This window comes from Empidonax traillii, unplaced genomic scaffold (genome assembly GCF_003031625.1).
Source record: "Empidonax traillii isolate 1590-97213 ecotype Southwest subspecies unplaced genomic scaffold, ASM303162v1 scaffold832:size729604, whole genome shotgun sequence".
Taxonomy (NCBI): domain Eukaryota; kingdom Metazoa; phylum Chordata; class Aves; order Passeriformes; family Tyrannidae; genus Empidonax; species Empidonax traillii.
Genome location: NW_020956025.1, coordinates 713,193 through 729,645, shown reverse-complemented (window position 1 = coordinate 729,645; position 16,453 = coordinate 713,193). Strand labels below are relative to the sequence as shown.

The window sequence follows — 16,453 nt, the reverse complement described above, 5'->3', positions numbered from 1 at the left end:
CACAGTCTTCCCCCTCTCTCAGGATGAAGGGTTCCACGCTGTCAACATTACACTTGTACCTCGTTTGTCTCTTGATTTTGCCCTTTATTAAATTTCTGTTACTCTTAAGAGGGGGAAGAACAAGTGGAGGGGTGCAGGAGAAACGAAGCGAGGTGGTGCTGACTCGAGGGCAGAGTAAAACACTGCCCCTTCCCGAGCCAATAAATTAATTCATGGTTAGGACATGAAAAGCATCTGAGGAAAGCTCTGATCCTGCAGTGGGAGGTTCTCTCCTGCAGCCTGCTCTCTGAGCAGGGCCCACAGGCTGTTGTTCCGTGGGGGGGACTCGCTCCCAGTCCTGGGCTGGCTCGCTGGAGACGCCGCAGCTTCGAGGTCACCGACACTCCCTGGCATTTCAGTCACACTACAATAGGCAAGAGTCCTGTTTTGTCACCACTGTCCTTGGAGAACTTGGAAATGAGGTTCAGCACTCTGCTTACCAAGAAAGACCCAAACTAAGACACATTTTTTTTCTGGAAAAAAAAGAACAAGACACCTCGTCATTAGTACTATCCCCACATCTACTGCCTTCCATACAGCAAACCACAAGTCTGTCTTCCATGATATTGGTGAGTTTTTTTTGTTTGTTTGTTTGTTTTCCAGCAAAGGGGAGTCCAAAAACCAGCATTTCTTCTTCCTCAGTCAGTCACTTTCATAAATGTGTGAGAGCCAACCTAGTCAGACTCAGCAGCAGCAGCAGCTGGATATTGCACTGCCATGGACTCTGGCACAGCTCAGCTCTGAGGTGCCACTCGTGGGGTGTCAGTGGAGATCGACGACAGCGCTGGCTCAGAGAGGTGAACACCCAGGGTGGGAAGGAAGGGGAGGACACGACAGTACCAGTCACACACACTCAGGCTCAGACAGTGGCTCTTGGAGGTTAAAATTCGTCGCTTTCCACCGCGTGGAGCTGCGTGTCATCTGCGTCCGTCATGCTGCTCTCCTGGGACTCGTCCGTGCCAACTGCAGAGGAGGAGGAGGAGGAGAAAGGACACAAAAAGGGTCAAACTCCACTGCCAGGATCCCCCCACAACCCTCTCCAGCATCTCAACAGCAACAGGTTTGGGCTTCCCCTCACAGTGTTTTTTAAAGCCTTGGGGCTTCTCCCATTTTCCTGCAAAACCTGAGCCCTGACAGCTTGGAGGAGCCCAGGGAAATCACAGACACCTGGAATGGTTTGGGCTGGAGGGACCTCAAAGCCCATCCAGTTCCACCCCCTGCCCTGGGCAGGGACACCTTCCACCAGCCCAGGTTGCTCCAAGCCCCGTCCAACCTGGCCTTGGACACTCCAGGGATCCAGGGGCAGCCACAGCTTCTCTGGGCAACCTGTGCCAGGGCCTGCCCACCCTTCCAGGGACGAGATTCTTCACAATATCTCCCCCAAATCTCCCTTCTTTCAGTCTGAACCCACTGCTCCCTAATCCTAAATAAACTTCAAAAGGAATTCACACCAATAAACCACAAAGTACCCCTTACCAAAACCCACTGCCTTGGCCTCACTCTGTTAAAAACCTGCAATATCCAACACTAAGTCAGGCTTGGGATTGCCAGGGAAGATCCCAAAATCACCTCAGGAGGGTTGGGCAGCTCCCCCTGCTCCCCTGACACACAACACTGCACACAATACCTGAGGCCACCCTTAAATATTTAAATTCCATGCCTGTTGAGGCCAGAACAAAAAGGCAAATATCTGATGATGGTTGTTCTTCCCACACAGGGACGTGACTGGACCCTGCTCTGCACAAATTAACTGTAAATTCCCAAATCCTCACTTGTTTCTCACGTGGAGAAAACACAGATGCACTTCACTGCTTTAAAGAAAACACTCCAGGAGGCAACTTCATGTCCTAAAATGCCTTAAACGACCCCGAATATTCCAAACAACTTCCCCCTTTTCCCAGGACTACCTTAAATTACTCCTCATGTAACCCCAGAGAGTCGTTCAGCTGAGGCTGTGGAACCCCTGAACAATCTGTCAGCATTTGTTGGACAAATTAAGCTGTTGGGTTGTTTTGTTTTGTTTTTTTTTTTGGTATTGCTTAACAGTTCCAGTCTCTGTCTCCATCTCCTGGTCAGAAGATGCTCAGGCTTTAAATTAAACCCAATTCCAACAGCAGGAAAAAATCCAGATGGATCTTTCAGGAAGTGCAGGGCAAATTTCCCATATTAAAAATCACACAGGTTCAATCAAAAAAATCAAAGTGATAAACAGCTGGAACCTTGTCCTGCTTTTTCCAGCTGAGGATCTGGAATTGCAGATCAATTCCAGAACCCCAACCCTGCCATATTTTCTTCCTTTCAGGAAAAGAATTAAACTGCTCATCAGCATTTGATTTTCCATCTCTGTTTCAGCCTCCAAAGAGGTCACCATTTACAACTGTCAAAAGGAATTTAAGCTCAGAATCAAAAAAGCTGAGAGAAGAGAAACCTGGGCTTATCCCTTCTTGTGGATTATTCCCCTAAAGTGTTTTATTTTCTCTTCATTCAACCCCAAACTGCTTCCCATCAAAAGCCCCCTTTGTGAAATAACCCTTTATTTAATATATGCTCGGAGTAGGAAAAATGAAGGGATCTTGCTCTGGGAGAAAAAAAACCAACAAAAACCTCTTTAAATGAAAAAGAAAAGAGGGGTTGGAAATCCAAACCTGATTCATAGGGGTAACATTCACTGATCTGCTCCTCTCGAGTGATGGGCTCCTCATCATCAGGAAGGTAACGCTTGTCAATGGCCTCTTTGATCTGGTTGTTGGCTCCTTTGGGATCCAAGTCCATGGCCCAGGAGAAATTCATGAGGGCCAAGTGGGTCTGCCCCAGTTTTTTATAAACCTGAAAATAAATTAAAAATAACATTAAAAAAAAAAAAAAAAAAGAATAATGCAGAAAAAACTCCCATTTACACGAAGCTGCTACAGGGAACTGAGGGTTTATGAAAAGCAACAGAGGGGGGGAGGGATGAAAAAGTTATTTTATGAGTCCCAAAGGAAATAAATGTGTGTAGAAAGAGCAAGGGTTTCTGCTTAAAAATCCCAAAATTACATTAAACTAGCAGCTGATTCCTTATCATTAAGATCAGATGAGCAAATAATTTACCTGTGTTAAACACTGAAACAGTGGAAATATTTAAATTCATCAGGATATGGCAAGTGTGATGTCACTTTAAGGGTCCTGGGCAAACACCAGTCAAGACATTTCAGGTCAAACCTTTTATCTCTGTTTAGTTTTTTTAAAAAGAAAATAAAGAAATCTTGCTGACAGAGCTCTCCAGGACTGTGCCAGAGGTTTGTCTGGTTGTTTCCCAGCAGGAAGTTCTTTAAAGCTCAGGAGCAGAGGAGGGGGTGGGAAAGGAGGATTCCTGTTACCAGGTCACTCCTCCGGCATTTCACACCAAAAAAAAAAAGAGCAATTATTTCTTATTCAGGGTTTTTGACCCAGTGCCCCAGAATGTGATTCAATATTTTAATTGGTACAACCTGCAAATAATCAACTCTGCTACCCCTCCAAGTTTTCAGCATTTCCACTGCAAACATCACTGCTATCCTGAGAATCAAATCCTGACAGAATCCCATTTCCAGGGAATGATGACACAGCCAAGTGTCCCTTTTGAATGAAGTTTCTTTATCAGGATCTTTTTATATATATTTATATATTTTATATCTTTCCAGTGCCTGAAGGGGCTACAAGAAACATGGAGAGAGACTTTTTACAGGGCTTGGAGGGACAGGACAAGGGGAAATGGCTTCAAACTCACAGACGGAAGGGTTAGGTGGGATTTTGGGAAGAAATCCTTTTAAAAAAAGGAAAAAAAAAGCCTTTTAAAATTAATTATCAGTGGGGAAATCAAAGCAGGCCAAAAGTAACAACTGGCCTGGGTGATTTTATTCCCCTCCCCCCCCTTGGTTTTGTTTTATTCCAGGAACAGCTCTCTTTAAGTGTCCTCTGCATTGAGAAGCTGCTCCAGAATAAAGCTGGGAGCACTAAGCCTTATTTAAAGCTTTGGGAATTTTTAGAAGGCTGCTCCAGGTGGAAGCAGCTTAGTGACATTTGCTCATTAAGCAGCAACAGGAAAAACAGAGGATTTGTGGTCACAGGGAGGGTTTTTTTTAACCTACCTTTCCTATTAAAAAGTAAACAAGAGACTCTTTGGGAACAATCTGCTTCAATTCTTCAAGTTCTTGTAAAGCTGACTGAAAGGAAGATGAAAAAAAAAAAAAAAAAGTGTAGTGAGCACAAGCCAGAGATCTGCAACCAGTTGTGACATCAAATTGTGACTTATTTAACTCCTAAAACATAATATTGATGTGTTTTGTGGTGCATGTACTAATCTCAAGCCTGTGCTTTTGAAGAATTCTGGGTTTAGATGTGCATTTTGGGGACTTCTGCAAAAGACTGTGTTTATATTGCATTTGAAACCCAAAATATTTAGTCAGATTTCCACTTTACTTTCAAAGTAACTGCTGATGCTGGAGCTATTTATTCTGCTGTGACAGTCCCCTGGCATCACAAAGGAATTCAACCTAAAAATAAGTCTGCAGTTAGAAATAAAACATTGGTTTTAGTTATAAAAGCTCCATTTAATCCTCTAAAACCTCCTCGTGTGAACACAATTTCAAGTTTGGACTTGTCACAGAAATCAAGGTGTAAACCTGCATTTATTTACCCAGCAGCAGCAACATTTATCAATCTAAGCTCCCTTAGAAGTGGTGCTAAAAGCCAGAACATTTAATTAACTTTTATGCAGTCTCTGTGAGCAGCATAAACTTTAATCTTGTAAGTCTGAGCCTGAGAAAGGGAGAGCCCAAATCTTTTATTTCACTGCTTCACCAGGGCCAAATAATTTAGTAACTCGGTATAAACTCACAATAACAGGTCAGAAAAAAAAATGACAACAATGTAAATATCTAAAGAAATTAAATTTAGATAATGCATCAACACATAAATTTAAAAAAAAAAAATAATGTAGAAACCAATCTCACCTTGTACTTCTCGTTGGCAAACAACACCGAAGCTCTGTGGAATTTGCATAGTGGGTTCTTGGGGTCGATGTTGATGGCTTTGTTCAACGTGTCCAAAGCCTTCTCAGATTTTTTCAGTGCGTGCTGGACCTGCCACAGAGAGGGAGAGCAATTTTGAAATGGAAAAATAACATCTCAAACCTTTTTGATTATGTTTGATTATGATCTGCTCCTTTAGGAAAAATACCGGCCTGATTCTAGACCAAGTTTGAACAGGTTTTCCTCACTTTGTCTCCACCCCAAAACCTTCTCCCCACCCAAGGCCTTGCAGAAATCATTTTAAAATCCTCTGGCCAGGAGTGAAGCCAGAAATCTTGCTCTGTGTTTAAAGGAGAAGCAGCCACAGCTCCTGTGGGATGGGGCACAGTTTTGGGGGCAAATGAGAGCCAGCAGGTCCCCACCCCCCACTCAGAGCCAACATCCAAGAATTATTTCCCAACTCTGTCAGCAAGATTGGCCAGTGAGGCTGCTGGTTTTCCAGGACTGACTTTCCAAACAGCCCTGTAAACTGAACTGAGGGGGGGGTGGCTGAGGTCTCCTGAGCGAAATTAAATTAATTAATTAATTAAATCCCACGGGGCACAAAGCTGCCTTAAGAAGTGGGTTGTGACCTCTACACCTGCCTGGGACAAAAGAAGCAAAAGAGGAAACACAGGCAGGACAGAAATCACTGCACTCCAGAGAGGACTAAAGTGATTTTTCTCCTGCCAAGTGCAGGGTGAAAAAGCCAAGGATGAAGCACAATCCACTTACGACTCCGATGTGGCACAGCAGGACTGAGCTCTGAGGGTTGATGTCCAGGGCTTTCTGGAAATGCATTTCTGCCAAACTGAATTTCTCCTGCTTGTAATAAATCATGCCCAGCCCGTACCTGCAGGCACAGAAACAACTCTGTTAAGTGACACTTTTTGTTTTAATCAGATTAGTTCTTGGCAGTGAGTGGTTTGTAGACTTGCCAGGAAGCTGTGTCTAAAATTTACTTTTTTTTTTTTTCCTCACTGAGGTAGTTGAAGAACTACAGGAAGACTGGCTAAGCAGCCACAAAATAAAAGGATTAAAAAAAAAGTTCAAGACTAAGTGACTTACACTCACAAATCTAATTTTTAACTGCTTTACACATTAAAAAGCTGTAAGAAATTAACTGCATCCCAAGGTATGAAGGGGCTGAGTTCCTCACTGAACTGCAGGTGAGGAAAAATAACTGGATGCACAAGGAATGCTGCACAGAGGGACAGCCTGAAAGACCTGTGGAAAAATCAAAAATCTCCAGGTTTTTTGCCTTCCTTGTGGAAGTAAATGTTTATTTAATAAAGACATGAACCCCACACCTTCTGCAGGAAGAGCTTTGCTCTCTTCCCAGAGAGAGCAGTGGGAAATCGGCTGTGGATCCCCCGACCCTGGAAGTGTCCAAGGGCAGGTTGGAACAACCTGTTCTAGTGGGAGCTGTCCCTTCCAACCCAAACCATCCTAGAATTCCATGAAATCCCAGCAGGGGCAGCATCCAGAAGATAATTCCTCCCGCAGGAATCCCTCACCTCGAGGAACAGCAGGGCACAAACCCACACCTACCAGGCGTTGTAGTGCCTGGGGTTGACTCTGATGGCATTCCTGAAACAAGCCAGGGCTTTGTCCAGCTCTTCTGTCAGCACAAACTCGTGGCCCAGCAGGGTGTAGGCATAGGCATAGTTTGGATCCACCTGGATGGCCCTCTGGAAGAACTTGATTGCAATGTCGTGCTCCCTTTGCAGGCTGAAGCAGTTCCCTGCAGCACACCAGGCCTGGCAAAGACAGGGCAGGGTTGGAATCCTTTCTGCACCTCAGAGGGACTAAAGCTGAGCTGAACACATTTATTTTTTTTTTTTTCCTAGTTCTAAATAAATTCCTCCTAGATTAAAAAAAACACCAAAATAAACAGTGATAAATCAACACTTGAGTCTCGTTCCTGTGAGGGAAAGGGGCCTAAAGACACCTCATAAAATAAACAAACACACGAGCTGGAACACAGAAATGGAGAATTTAAGGACACTCGACAAGTTTGTGATAATTAGATCCTCTGGTGATTAATGACTTCAGGCTTCTGAAGCTGAGAAGGCCAAAAATAAAACATCTTTGATATTTAAGAATAATGAAGGGGCAGATGGTACTTTCCACTCTTAAGCTCCCTCCAAGTGACAAATCTGGAAATCTGCAGGGGGAAAAAACCAAAAATCCCAATATCCCCTACGCCTCTCTCAGAGCACACATTTATAAATGTATATTACATATTATTATTTTTATTGTGGCATCCTTTAAAAGGGTTCTTGCACCTCATGACCCCACATTGCCACACACTCTGCAGTTTCATGGACTTTGGGATGGAAATGTGCAACATCACATCTGCAAATAAACTCCTGAACAAACATTTCAAGTGCCAGGGAATTAACTCCAACAATTAAGGGGTGGTTACAGGAAAAAAAGATATTCCTTATCTCTGCAGCCTGGCAGGAGTGACTGAGTAACCCTGGATCAGCAGTGCCAATGCAAATTTAAATAACCGTGAGCAGATGAAAGGTTTCAACCTGTTCCACACCAGGGGGTATTTGAATTTTAGGAAGGCATTTTGGGCATCAGGAGTTCAAAGTGACAATCCTGCCGCGTTCAGGTGTATCCCCATAGGAAAAAAAAAAGATGATTAGAGCTCAGAGCTCATTGATTTTGCCCCGTGCAGTTCCCCTTTCCTCCCCTCCAACCCGTGGCTTTTTATACCTCCGGTGAGTTTTTATCCATGTCCGTCAAATCCTTGGAAAGAACCGAAAGGGCAACGTCTTTCTGCAGGTGCCAGAGGGTGGTGGAATAGATCTCCATGCCTTCTACTCTGTAGTTCTCAATCCTCCTGACTTCTGAAAATATTCTCTCGGCCTAAGAAGAGAAGGAGAACTTCAAACCAAAATCCTCCCCCACCAGAGCAGAGCTCGGAGGTCGATTGTGTGTGAGAGGTTTCACATCCACCCTGAGCATCCTCCTGGCTTTGTAAGTGTTCTGCCCCTGGATCCCTGCAAGTGTCCAAGGCCAGGTTGGAGCAATCTGAACTAGTGGAAGGTGTCCCTGCCCATGGCAGGGGGTGGCACTGGACAATCTTTATGTCCCTTCCCACCCAAACCAGTCTGGAATTGTGGGATTTGGGCTGTAGCCTCAGCTTTGTAAAGGAACCATTAAGCAGCCCAACAGGCTCCAGCTCTAAGCAGAATGTGCATAGTTTAAAACCCCCCTTCTGAAACCTTCTGGGTCTGTCTCCAGCACATATTTCTGCCAGAAAGTGTTTTAAAAACCTGGGGAAAAAAAAAAAAAATCAGATCCATCAGCTGCCAGGAAGAGCAGTGCCAGGGAGAGTTAAACTGGGGGGGTTACCCTGAACTGCTCACTCCTGTTTGCCAGCACCTCAGCTGTGCCAGTGCTCCTGAGCCTGAAAGGGAAACTGGGGCACGGATGGGAGATGAATTCACTCAAAACACAGAGGAGTTTAGTTTAGAGCCCAAAATCGTTTCGGTGATGATTTACAAACACCGCACAGCCGGTTCCATCAGCAAAGCTGCAGGTGAGGACAGACAAGGAGGAGACCCCAAGAGTTGGGTGGAAGAACAAATAACATAAAAAAAAAACTATCAGAGAAAAGTGGAAAGAGGAAAAGCAACCCTGAGGTCCTACCTGCATGTACTCTGCCAGCTCAAAGTAGGCTCTGCCAATCTGGCACAGCACCCAGCCTGTGTAGTAGTGGTGGGAGGGCAGATGGCTCAGGATGTTGATGGCCTCTTTGCAGTTGTAGGAGCACAAGGCCAAGTAACCCTTGCCCATGTCCCTCAGGAGGCTCATCAAACCTTCTGGGAGAAAAATGCAGTAAGGAAAGAGGGGCCCAACGAAAAGAAACAGATCTGGGGGAGTTGGAAGTGCTCAGCCCCCCGAAAAGCTCTCCCCTCGCGGCAGGCACGGCTCTGGAATTTACCTGGGAAAAATCAATCTTTCTGAGCACAGCCTCAGACTGGGCATGATAATTCTGAATATCCACCTAACATCCAGATGATAATTCTGAATATAGGGGAAGGCAGACGGTGAGGAGCTCTTAAGAAACCCTGGAGCTCAGGGCAAGTGGAAATCCTGCTTTTCCAGCAGCTTTCCAAGCATTTCCCCGGGTCTGAGCACAGTTTCCAGGGGGTAGCCATGGATACACCTCCCCTGCTGCCTGGAAACCTTGCTGAGCCAAAAGAGAGGAATTCACCAGTTTGATTAAGATTTTTTTTTCCCCCTCACAATCTGAATAAAGATTTGGTTTTTAAACAAGCGGGAAATAAGAAGGGAGAACAGGCCACATCAAGCCCACTTTTGAGGGAAGATGGCTGAGTTAGGAGCAACTCCTTGGAGTTTCCAAGGGTAATTCTTGAACCATTAGTATTTTATAATACTTTCTATTATTATTATATTAATATTTCATAATACAATGTTTTGATATAACAGCATTATATTGTACTTTTACAATTAACATACTATATATAGTTTATAGGACTTTATATATCAATACCTAGAAAATACTTTAATAATTAACAAGAACCACCTAGAAAATACTTCAATAATTAACAAGCACCAGAGCTTGTAAGATGTATCTGCTGACAACCAGCCACTTCTAACACTTCTTCACACATCAGTTAACGAGAAAATACTGAGTCAAATCAGTTTTTATAATCACACAGAGGTGCAGGCTAAATGAAACAGGAAACCAAAGGAACACCGAAGTAACATTATTTTTTCATTCAGCATTAAAAAAACCGGATATATCATATTTTACTACAGTGCAGTGGTGTTCAAACAGACCTGCTGCTGCCTTCTGGAGGGTAAAAGCTTGGATTTGTGGAGCAACAGTGGAAATTTTCCCTTCTGAAATGATGGAAGAGTCCAGTTTGGTGATCTCCAAACTGTCATTTAGGTTTGGTTGAGTTATTCCTCCCTTATTTGTTTTACTTTTTGTTTTCCTGTTGGGGATCTTGGGTGGAAACTTCATTTTTAACTTTTTGCTATTTTCCTGCAAGCAAGAAGAGTAAGAGTCACACACAGAAGAATACTTTTAAATTCAGAAACGAGTGAATTGTGTAAAATTATATAAAAGAATCACGCCCCGCTCACTAAAAAAATCTGTTTTTAAGCTGCTAAAATGGCTATAAATGTTGGGAATTAAGGGTTGATATTCTTAGGTGGGTTAGAAACCCCAAATTTCTCCAGTGTTACCTTTGTTGTAGAACTATCACTGGTAAACAGGCGAGAGCTTCTTCGAGGCAGTGAGTTTGGTGGAGCAGCAATGGTTGGGCTCAATACCTGAGGTGTTGTACTGGAAACCACCAAAAATAAAACAATTACAGGCTAAAAAAAAAAAATCAAAGTTCTTTGCTCCTTTTTAAAATAGTAACAGTTTTTATATTTGTTTTAAACAGAGAGGCTCGAGTGCCATAGCACAGGAATTCACATTTCAAGGGATAAACCCCCCCCCCCCAAGAGCAGAATTTCCTTCCAGCTATTTATTTATTTATTTATTTATTTATTTACTGATGAAAGTGATGTAAATGCACTGGTTAATTTAAATTACTTCAACAAATAACTGGAGTTATTTCACCCCCACTTCCTCAGCCAAATTTTGAATTCTGCAGGAACAACCCCCACAGGTTGGGGCTGACAAAGCACCAAATTCTTTCAAGGAAAGAAAAAAAAAAACAACAACAATAATACCAAGATGGTTTTTATTTCTTTCTTACCTTGTCTGGGGACCAGAGCTCTGTGTTTGTGCAACAAGGACTGGAGTGACTTCCCTGCTGTTCCCACTCTGGGAGAAGACAGATTTTGTTCCAGCCTGGCTTATCCTGCTGACAGTCTGCACAACACAGAGTTTCTGCAGGTTTGTTATGATGTCACTAAGGAATCTCCACCTCTGCTACACCCAATTCCTGCCCACCACAAACCGGCCCCAAGGAGGAGAAACAGAATTATTTAAATAAAAGGGGAAGAGTTCACCTCATTCCAGGGAGGAACCATCAAGAGGATTGCTCATTCTACCTGTTAATAACACCAAATTTATCAAACTTCATGCACGTTATTTGGAGATATAAAATCTCCACCTAGTGGCAAGAAACTGTGCTCTGAAAGGGAATTAAGAGATGTCACATTTAAAAAAAAAAAACATGGAAAGAAAAATATTTGAGTTATCCTTTTCCCCATCCCATCCATCCGTTCACCACTGACGCTGCACAGCACCTGAGCCTGTTTTAACACACCATAAATCACTATTTCCCCCGTTTTAATTCTCCAGCCTTTGGAGCAGGAGGAGTTTGGGGAGAAATTCACTGTCTGATGGCTCAGAACAGATTATTCTCTTCCTATTTTTTTCAAAGAAAAGCTTAAAAAAAAAAAAAAAAAACCAAAACAAGTCATTCTGCCCACTCCAAGGACACCAAGACTGAGCTCAGTGGTGGCTGTTGGGATGTTCCTCAAGACCCCCCAAAAAAAACAGATGAGTGGGATCAAATCAGCACAAGCAACGCTGATTTCTGCACTTCCCAAGCCCTGCTCTGCCCTTTCCCCTTCCCAGTTTCTGTTCTCAAGAGGGGCAGCTTAGGCAGCCCCAAACACACTTGGCCACTCAGAGAGGAATGGATTCATCCTGATGTTTTTATTCCTTTCTGTAAAAGTGTTTCCTAGGAAACTGCCTGGGTTCAGCCAGGCACGGCTCCACCAAGAGCAGAACTGAATTTGAGGAAAATATCTCAAATATCAGTGTTTTGGTAACAGCACTGATGAATTTGGGCAGGGAGTAGTAAACTTGCACCTCGGGGCTGCTGTGTCGCTCAAAGCAACGAAACAGCAGCAAATTCCCCCTCCAAACTTCCCTGTTTCCATTTCCAGACTGGTGGAAATTCACCTCCCACCACGGGGCAGCGTTTTGAAATGTGCCTTGGAAAATTGCTGGTCCTGAGGAACTCCAGGCTGGGAATGGGATCCGTGTGGATGTCTCCCAGCAGATTTGTTTCAGCACAGCTCCCACATTTCCCTTTCAGCGAGTTGGGCACCGAGATTTGTCCAGGGCAAACGTGGAAATTCAAATTCTGCTTCTCAAGGGGATTTCACCACTATTATTTGCACTGAATTTAACTTTAAAGAGTTGCCCCCCTATAAAAACATCCCCCATGCAACTGGTTTTTTTTTGTTTGGTTGGTTGGTTTTTGGGGTTTTTTTGGTTTTTTACAGGGAAAAATCCTCAGGTTTTTTTTGTTTTTAAAAAGGAACAAATAGTTCTTCAACTGTCACCAACATTCCACCTCTCATTTATCACTATGGCAACTATGGCACTTTCTTCCTGAGTGAAAAAAAAAAGGACAATTTTTAGTTTCCTCTACACAAGACTTTGCTGAGTGAAACTGCACCAATCTCAGTTCCTCCCCAAACCACCAGTAGGATTTTTATTACTCTGGTTTGTAAACCAGAGCTCAAGAACTGCTTGCAAGAAAGCAGAAGCTTCAGCTCCTTCTGAAAAATACACTGATTAAACAAGACTTTAAGTCTTCACACTCCACCCTGTTTGAATCTTTTGTTGTTTGGAAGCATCAATATTTATCCAATTCCCTGTGACAGAAAATGCAGCAACTTCCTCAGGTTACTCCAGCAACACCAGCAGGGCAGCCTGGACATGTCTGGGCATTTTGGGTGGGGAAAAAGAAATCAGCAGCTCAGATAGGTTTTTAATCTGTATTATGGACTCTAATTTAGAGTGCAATGTCCAGCTCTCAGAACAGTAAATACATCCCAGAATGCAAAATACCTTCTTTGAAGGTGCTCCTGTGGATGGCACATCGATTACAGAGGAGGAGTTGGTGTAGTTCTGTAAATAGGTTCCATCTCCAGGGCTCGGGGTTTCTAGTGGCAAAATTCCAAAGCTGAGAACAAAAACACAGAGAGGAAGGGGCAGGGGTAGACCAGGAGAGCTGGGGTTAAACAGAGAATCAGAGCATAAAACATCCTGAGCTGGGAGGGACCCACAAGGATCACTGATCCAACCCCTGGCCCTGCACAGACACCCCAGTAATCCCCCCCTGTCCCTCAGAGCGTTGTCCAAACCCTCCTGCAGCTCTGGCAGCCTTGGGGCTGTGCCCACTGCCCTGGGGAGCCTGTTCAGTGCCAACCACCCTCTGGGGGAAGAACCTTTTCCCCACATCCAAGCTCACACGAACATGGCAATAAGCAACACCCTGAACCAACAATTCCTCTTCCAAGCCACCAGCTGTGAGTTTAAAAACCAGAAGAGCCCGATGCCAGGACCAAGAGCAGATATTTAAGTTGTTTAGGTGAGGGTGCAGCAGTTTCCTTGTTCCCAACCCCCAAATGAGCCCCAGCACAGCCAAGGACTCACCTGGGGGTCAGGGGGCTCAGAGCTGCAGGTCCCCCCAGTAAACTGCGGCCTGTTTTTGGTTTGTTCTGAGCCTGTTTGGACAAGATGGCAGTTCCTGAGCCCAGGGGGACAGGATCTGATGAAATCACAGCAGAGTCGATGTAAGACACGGGAGAATCCGAGTTCAGGGAGGAGTATTTGGAATTGGAGGATTCTAAGTTGATTCTGTTCAGCTCCTGAAGGATGGAAGGCAGCTGTCAAACACTCACAGGCGTAGATTAATCAACAATTGTTCAGTTAAGCTGGGAAAAGTGGCTCGAAAGGATTTCAGCAACACTCACAATGGTGTCCTGGGGGGTTTCCATGAGGACACTCTCGGGCTGCCTGTGGGATATGTTGTGGTTGGACACCAACGTTGTGCAAGTGTTGGGCAGGCAGCTGCTGAAGTTCTGTAAGGATGTTAATTTAAATGTTTGGTCAGGGTCTGGCTTTTCACCTGTGAGAGTGGAAGGAGATTGAAATAGTTATTCCTGAGTTTATCCTCGGAGTGTTCAGTCAGAGACAAGGAGAGGGAGAAAGTATTTTAATGCATTTCACAGAATCCCAGAATGGTTTGGGTTGGAAGGGACCTTAAAGATCATCCAGTTCCAACGCCCTGCCCTGGGCAGGGACACTTCCCACTAGACCCCCTTACACCAAATCTGAAGTGTTCTTCCACTAAAAAAACCCTTGACAATCCATTTTTTAATATAAATAGACTTGTTTTTTCAAGCTATTCTCAGAAACACAGTTTCTAAGGGGCTACCAACTGTAGGTTGGAAAACACGTGGTATCGTTAAACCCAAAAATGTATAAACAGCGAAAATGGGAAAAAAAAAACAAACCCACAATACAAAAAGTCCTAAACACTGGCAAAGAATTTGAAATCACAAAACCTCCTCAGAGAACTCTCCTTGTCACAAGTGGTGGCAGAAGGGACGGGCTGACACAATCAGACAGGTAAAAAAAAAAAACCACCTTAAATGAGTAAAACAGCTCTGCAGACTCACCTATTTCACAGAGTGATTCAAAAGGGGACCAGAGGAAAGGATTTAAACTAAGGCTCTTTTGGTAACATTCTGATCCTTTGGCAAGCCGGTCTGTCTTGCTGCAAAAATAAAAAATAAAACAAAAAAAAAGAATGGAACAGTTCACAGGGAAACTTAAGAACAGCACTTTTTGTTCAGAGAGAGCTTTCCAGAAGAGTTGAAAAACAAACAAACAAACAAAAAAACCAACCCCAAAACGTGTTGAGAGGCACAGCAACATTCCTCATTTTTCAAGCCACAGAGAAATACTGAGTCCTTTTGAAGTTATTTGACATATTTAGACACAGTTGTCAAAAAAAAACCCACAAAAATAAGTTATATAAGCACTAGAATAGCTGGAGGATTTTCATTTAAGGAAGATGCTGCTTGTTTCTTTTTTGCAGCCAGCAACCTGATTGTCAGCCTTCCAGCCATTTTAAATATCTTTTTTTTTTTTTTTTTTTTTGCACCTAAATTAGGGGTTAAACTGAACATTTGGAGCATTTGGCTACAAAGCAATGATTCTGAAAATAATCGAGAACAGACATAGTGGAGAGGAACCCAAGCACCCCACTACTCCCATTCAATCATTTACATTTACTGAAACCTTTCTTGTATCTGGGTAAATGCAAAACGCTTAAAGTTGTCAAATTATTCTGCCTGGCACCCTCAGCACTTTGATTTGAAGGTTATAGCAAAATAGATACAGAAAAATCTAAATGGCAACACCGAAAAACAGGTTTTGAGAGTCTTTCCCAGGGAAGAACACAAAGCAAATCTAAAAAGGTAAAAACCACCCCAAACCAGCAGTTTCTTGGATTGCACATTGAACCAGCTGGGAAAGAGGAATTTGTGTTTTCAGTCAGAAGTTTTGGGTGAAAAAATAAACCAAAAAAAAAAAAACCCAAAACACCAAAATCCACCTAATAAAGTGGATTCCACAACCTGCACCCATGATGCTCCAAAATGGTGTAACCCAGAGACAGGTGGTGACTGAAGATATATTTGATTAAAATTGGGCTTGGCCAAGCAAAAACTCCCCCAGATTCATTAAAATGAAAGAGCAACTTTACCAGTAGACATGTCCCAGTAAGGAGAGTGTAAAGCATGCAGAGTCCCCAAACTCCATAACAATGTCATCATGGCTTTTCTGTTTATTCAACACTCCACCAGACAAGATCTGCTCTCCTTCTGCAAGCCTTTTTAAAAAACAAGAGGTTTAAAGGGGGTTACAAGGCTCACAGGACTGGCAGTCCAGTGTGTTTTCACCCTGCTGCAAACAAACAAACAAAACAAAAACAAAACAAACACAGAAATTCACTGTCAGTGTTCATAGGTTTCAAAACAACAAACCAGTTCCTGCAAATGAAGGGTAAAATAATCCAGGGGTTCCTCTACAACAGGGAGGGTCAGGACTCTGAGGTCGAACAGCTCTACTGGGAGATAAGGAAAAAAACAAACCAAACTCCAAATCCCACCCCACTCTGAAAGCAGAGACACAAAATACAGAGTGATTTTTCCAAAAGGGATTAATCTCAGGATTTCAGACAGATTTAGTCTTTCAGACACCTGATTTTTGAAGGTGCTTTGCTTACTAACAAGGCTTCATTTGGTTTTGTTTCTAAGAGAAACGCAATCTGTAAGGCCCCACAGACTCAGCTAAGATCCAGCTTTGGGGACGTGGCAGATATTTTGGATTTTAATTTGAAATTTAACACGAAATTTTACTTGCAGGTAGGTGCTTCCACCACCGTGACAGGTAAATGGAACAAATCCTGAAGAGTGTGCTTAGGAAATCTCACTGCCACCAGTTCAGCAGGCACACAGCAGGTTTTGTAAAAGCAAAGGAGCGGACAATCAGCTGGGAATTTATTCCACTGGCACTTTTTTTCCAAGCAGGACATCCAGGTGATTTCCCTTTCAGTGGAAGAGGCAAG

At 43.5% G+C, this 16,453-nt stretch overlaps 1 protein-coding gene across 5 annotated transcripts in view; it reads right to left on the bottom strand.

The window, feature by feature from the left end:
* Positions 1–892: 892 nt before the first annotated feature.
* Positions 893–16,453, bottom strand: part of CDC27 (cell division cycle 27) — a 22,184-nt gene continuing 6,623 nt past the window's right edge. Inside the window, exons 4-19 of one of the 5 annotated variants that reach the window (XM_027902037.1) lie at positions 15,590–15,715; positions 14,499–14,596; positions 13,791–13,945; positions 13,471–13,685; positions 12,883–12,997; positions 10,826–10,959; positions 10,305–10,404; positions 9,894–10,101; positions 8,736–8,905; positions 7,797–7,949; positions 6,621–6,829; positions 5,805–5,922; positions 5,013–5,141; positions 4,149–4,223; positions 2,685–2,865; positions 893–1,002 (exon numbers count right to left, since the gene is read on the bottom strand). In XM_027902037.1, coding sequence (XP_027757838.1) covers positions 920–1,002; positions 2,685–2,865; positions 4,149–4,223; positions 5,013–5,141; positions 5,805–5,922; positions 6,621–6,829; positions 7,797–7,949; positions 8,736–8,905; positions 9,894–10,101; positions 10,305–10,404; positions 10,826–10,959; positions 12,883–12,997; positions 13,471–13,685; positions 13,791–13,945; positions 14,499–14,596; positions 15,590–15,715 — 2,269 coding nt within the window. In that variant the 3' untranslated portion in view covers positions 893–919. Of the gene's footprint in view, positions 1,003–2,684; positions 2,866–4,148; positions 4,224–5,012; positions 5,142–5,804; positions 5,923–6,620; positions 6,830–7,796; positions 7,950–8,735; positions 8,909–9,893; positions 10,102–10,304; positions 10,405–10,825; positions 10,960–12,882; positions 12,998–13,470; positions 13,686–13,790; positions 13,946–14,498; positions 14,597–15,589; positions 15,790–16,453 lie in introns of all 5 variants that reach the window. The other 4 variants (XM_027902036.1, XM_027902038.1, XM_027902039.1 and 1 more) reach the window with 4 other exon arrangements.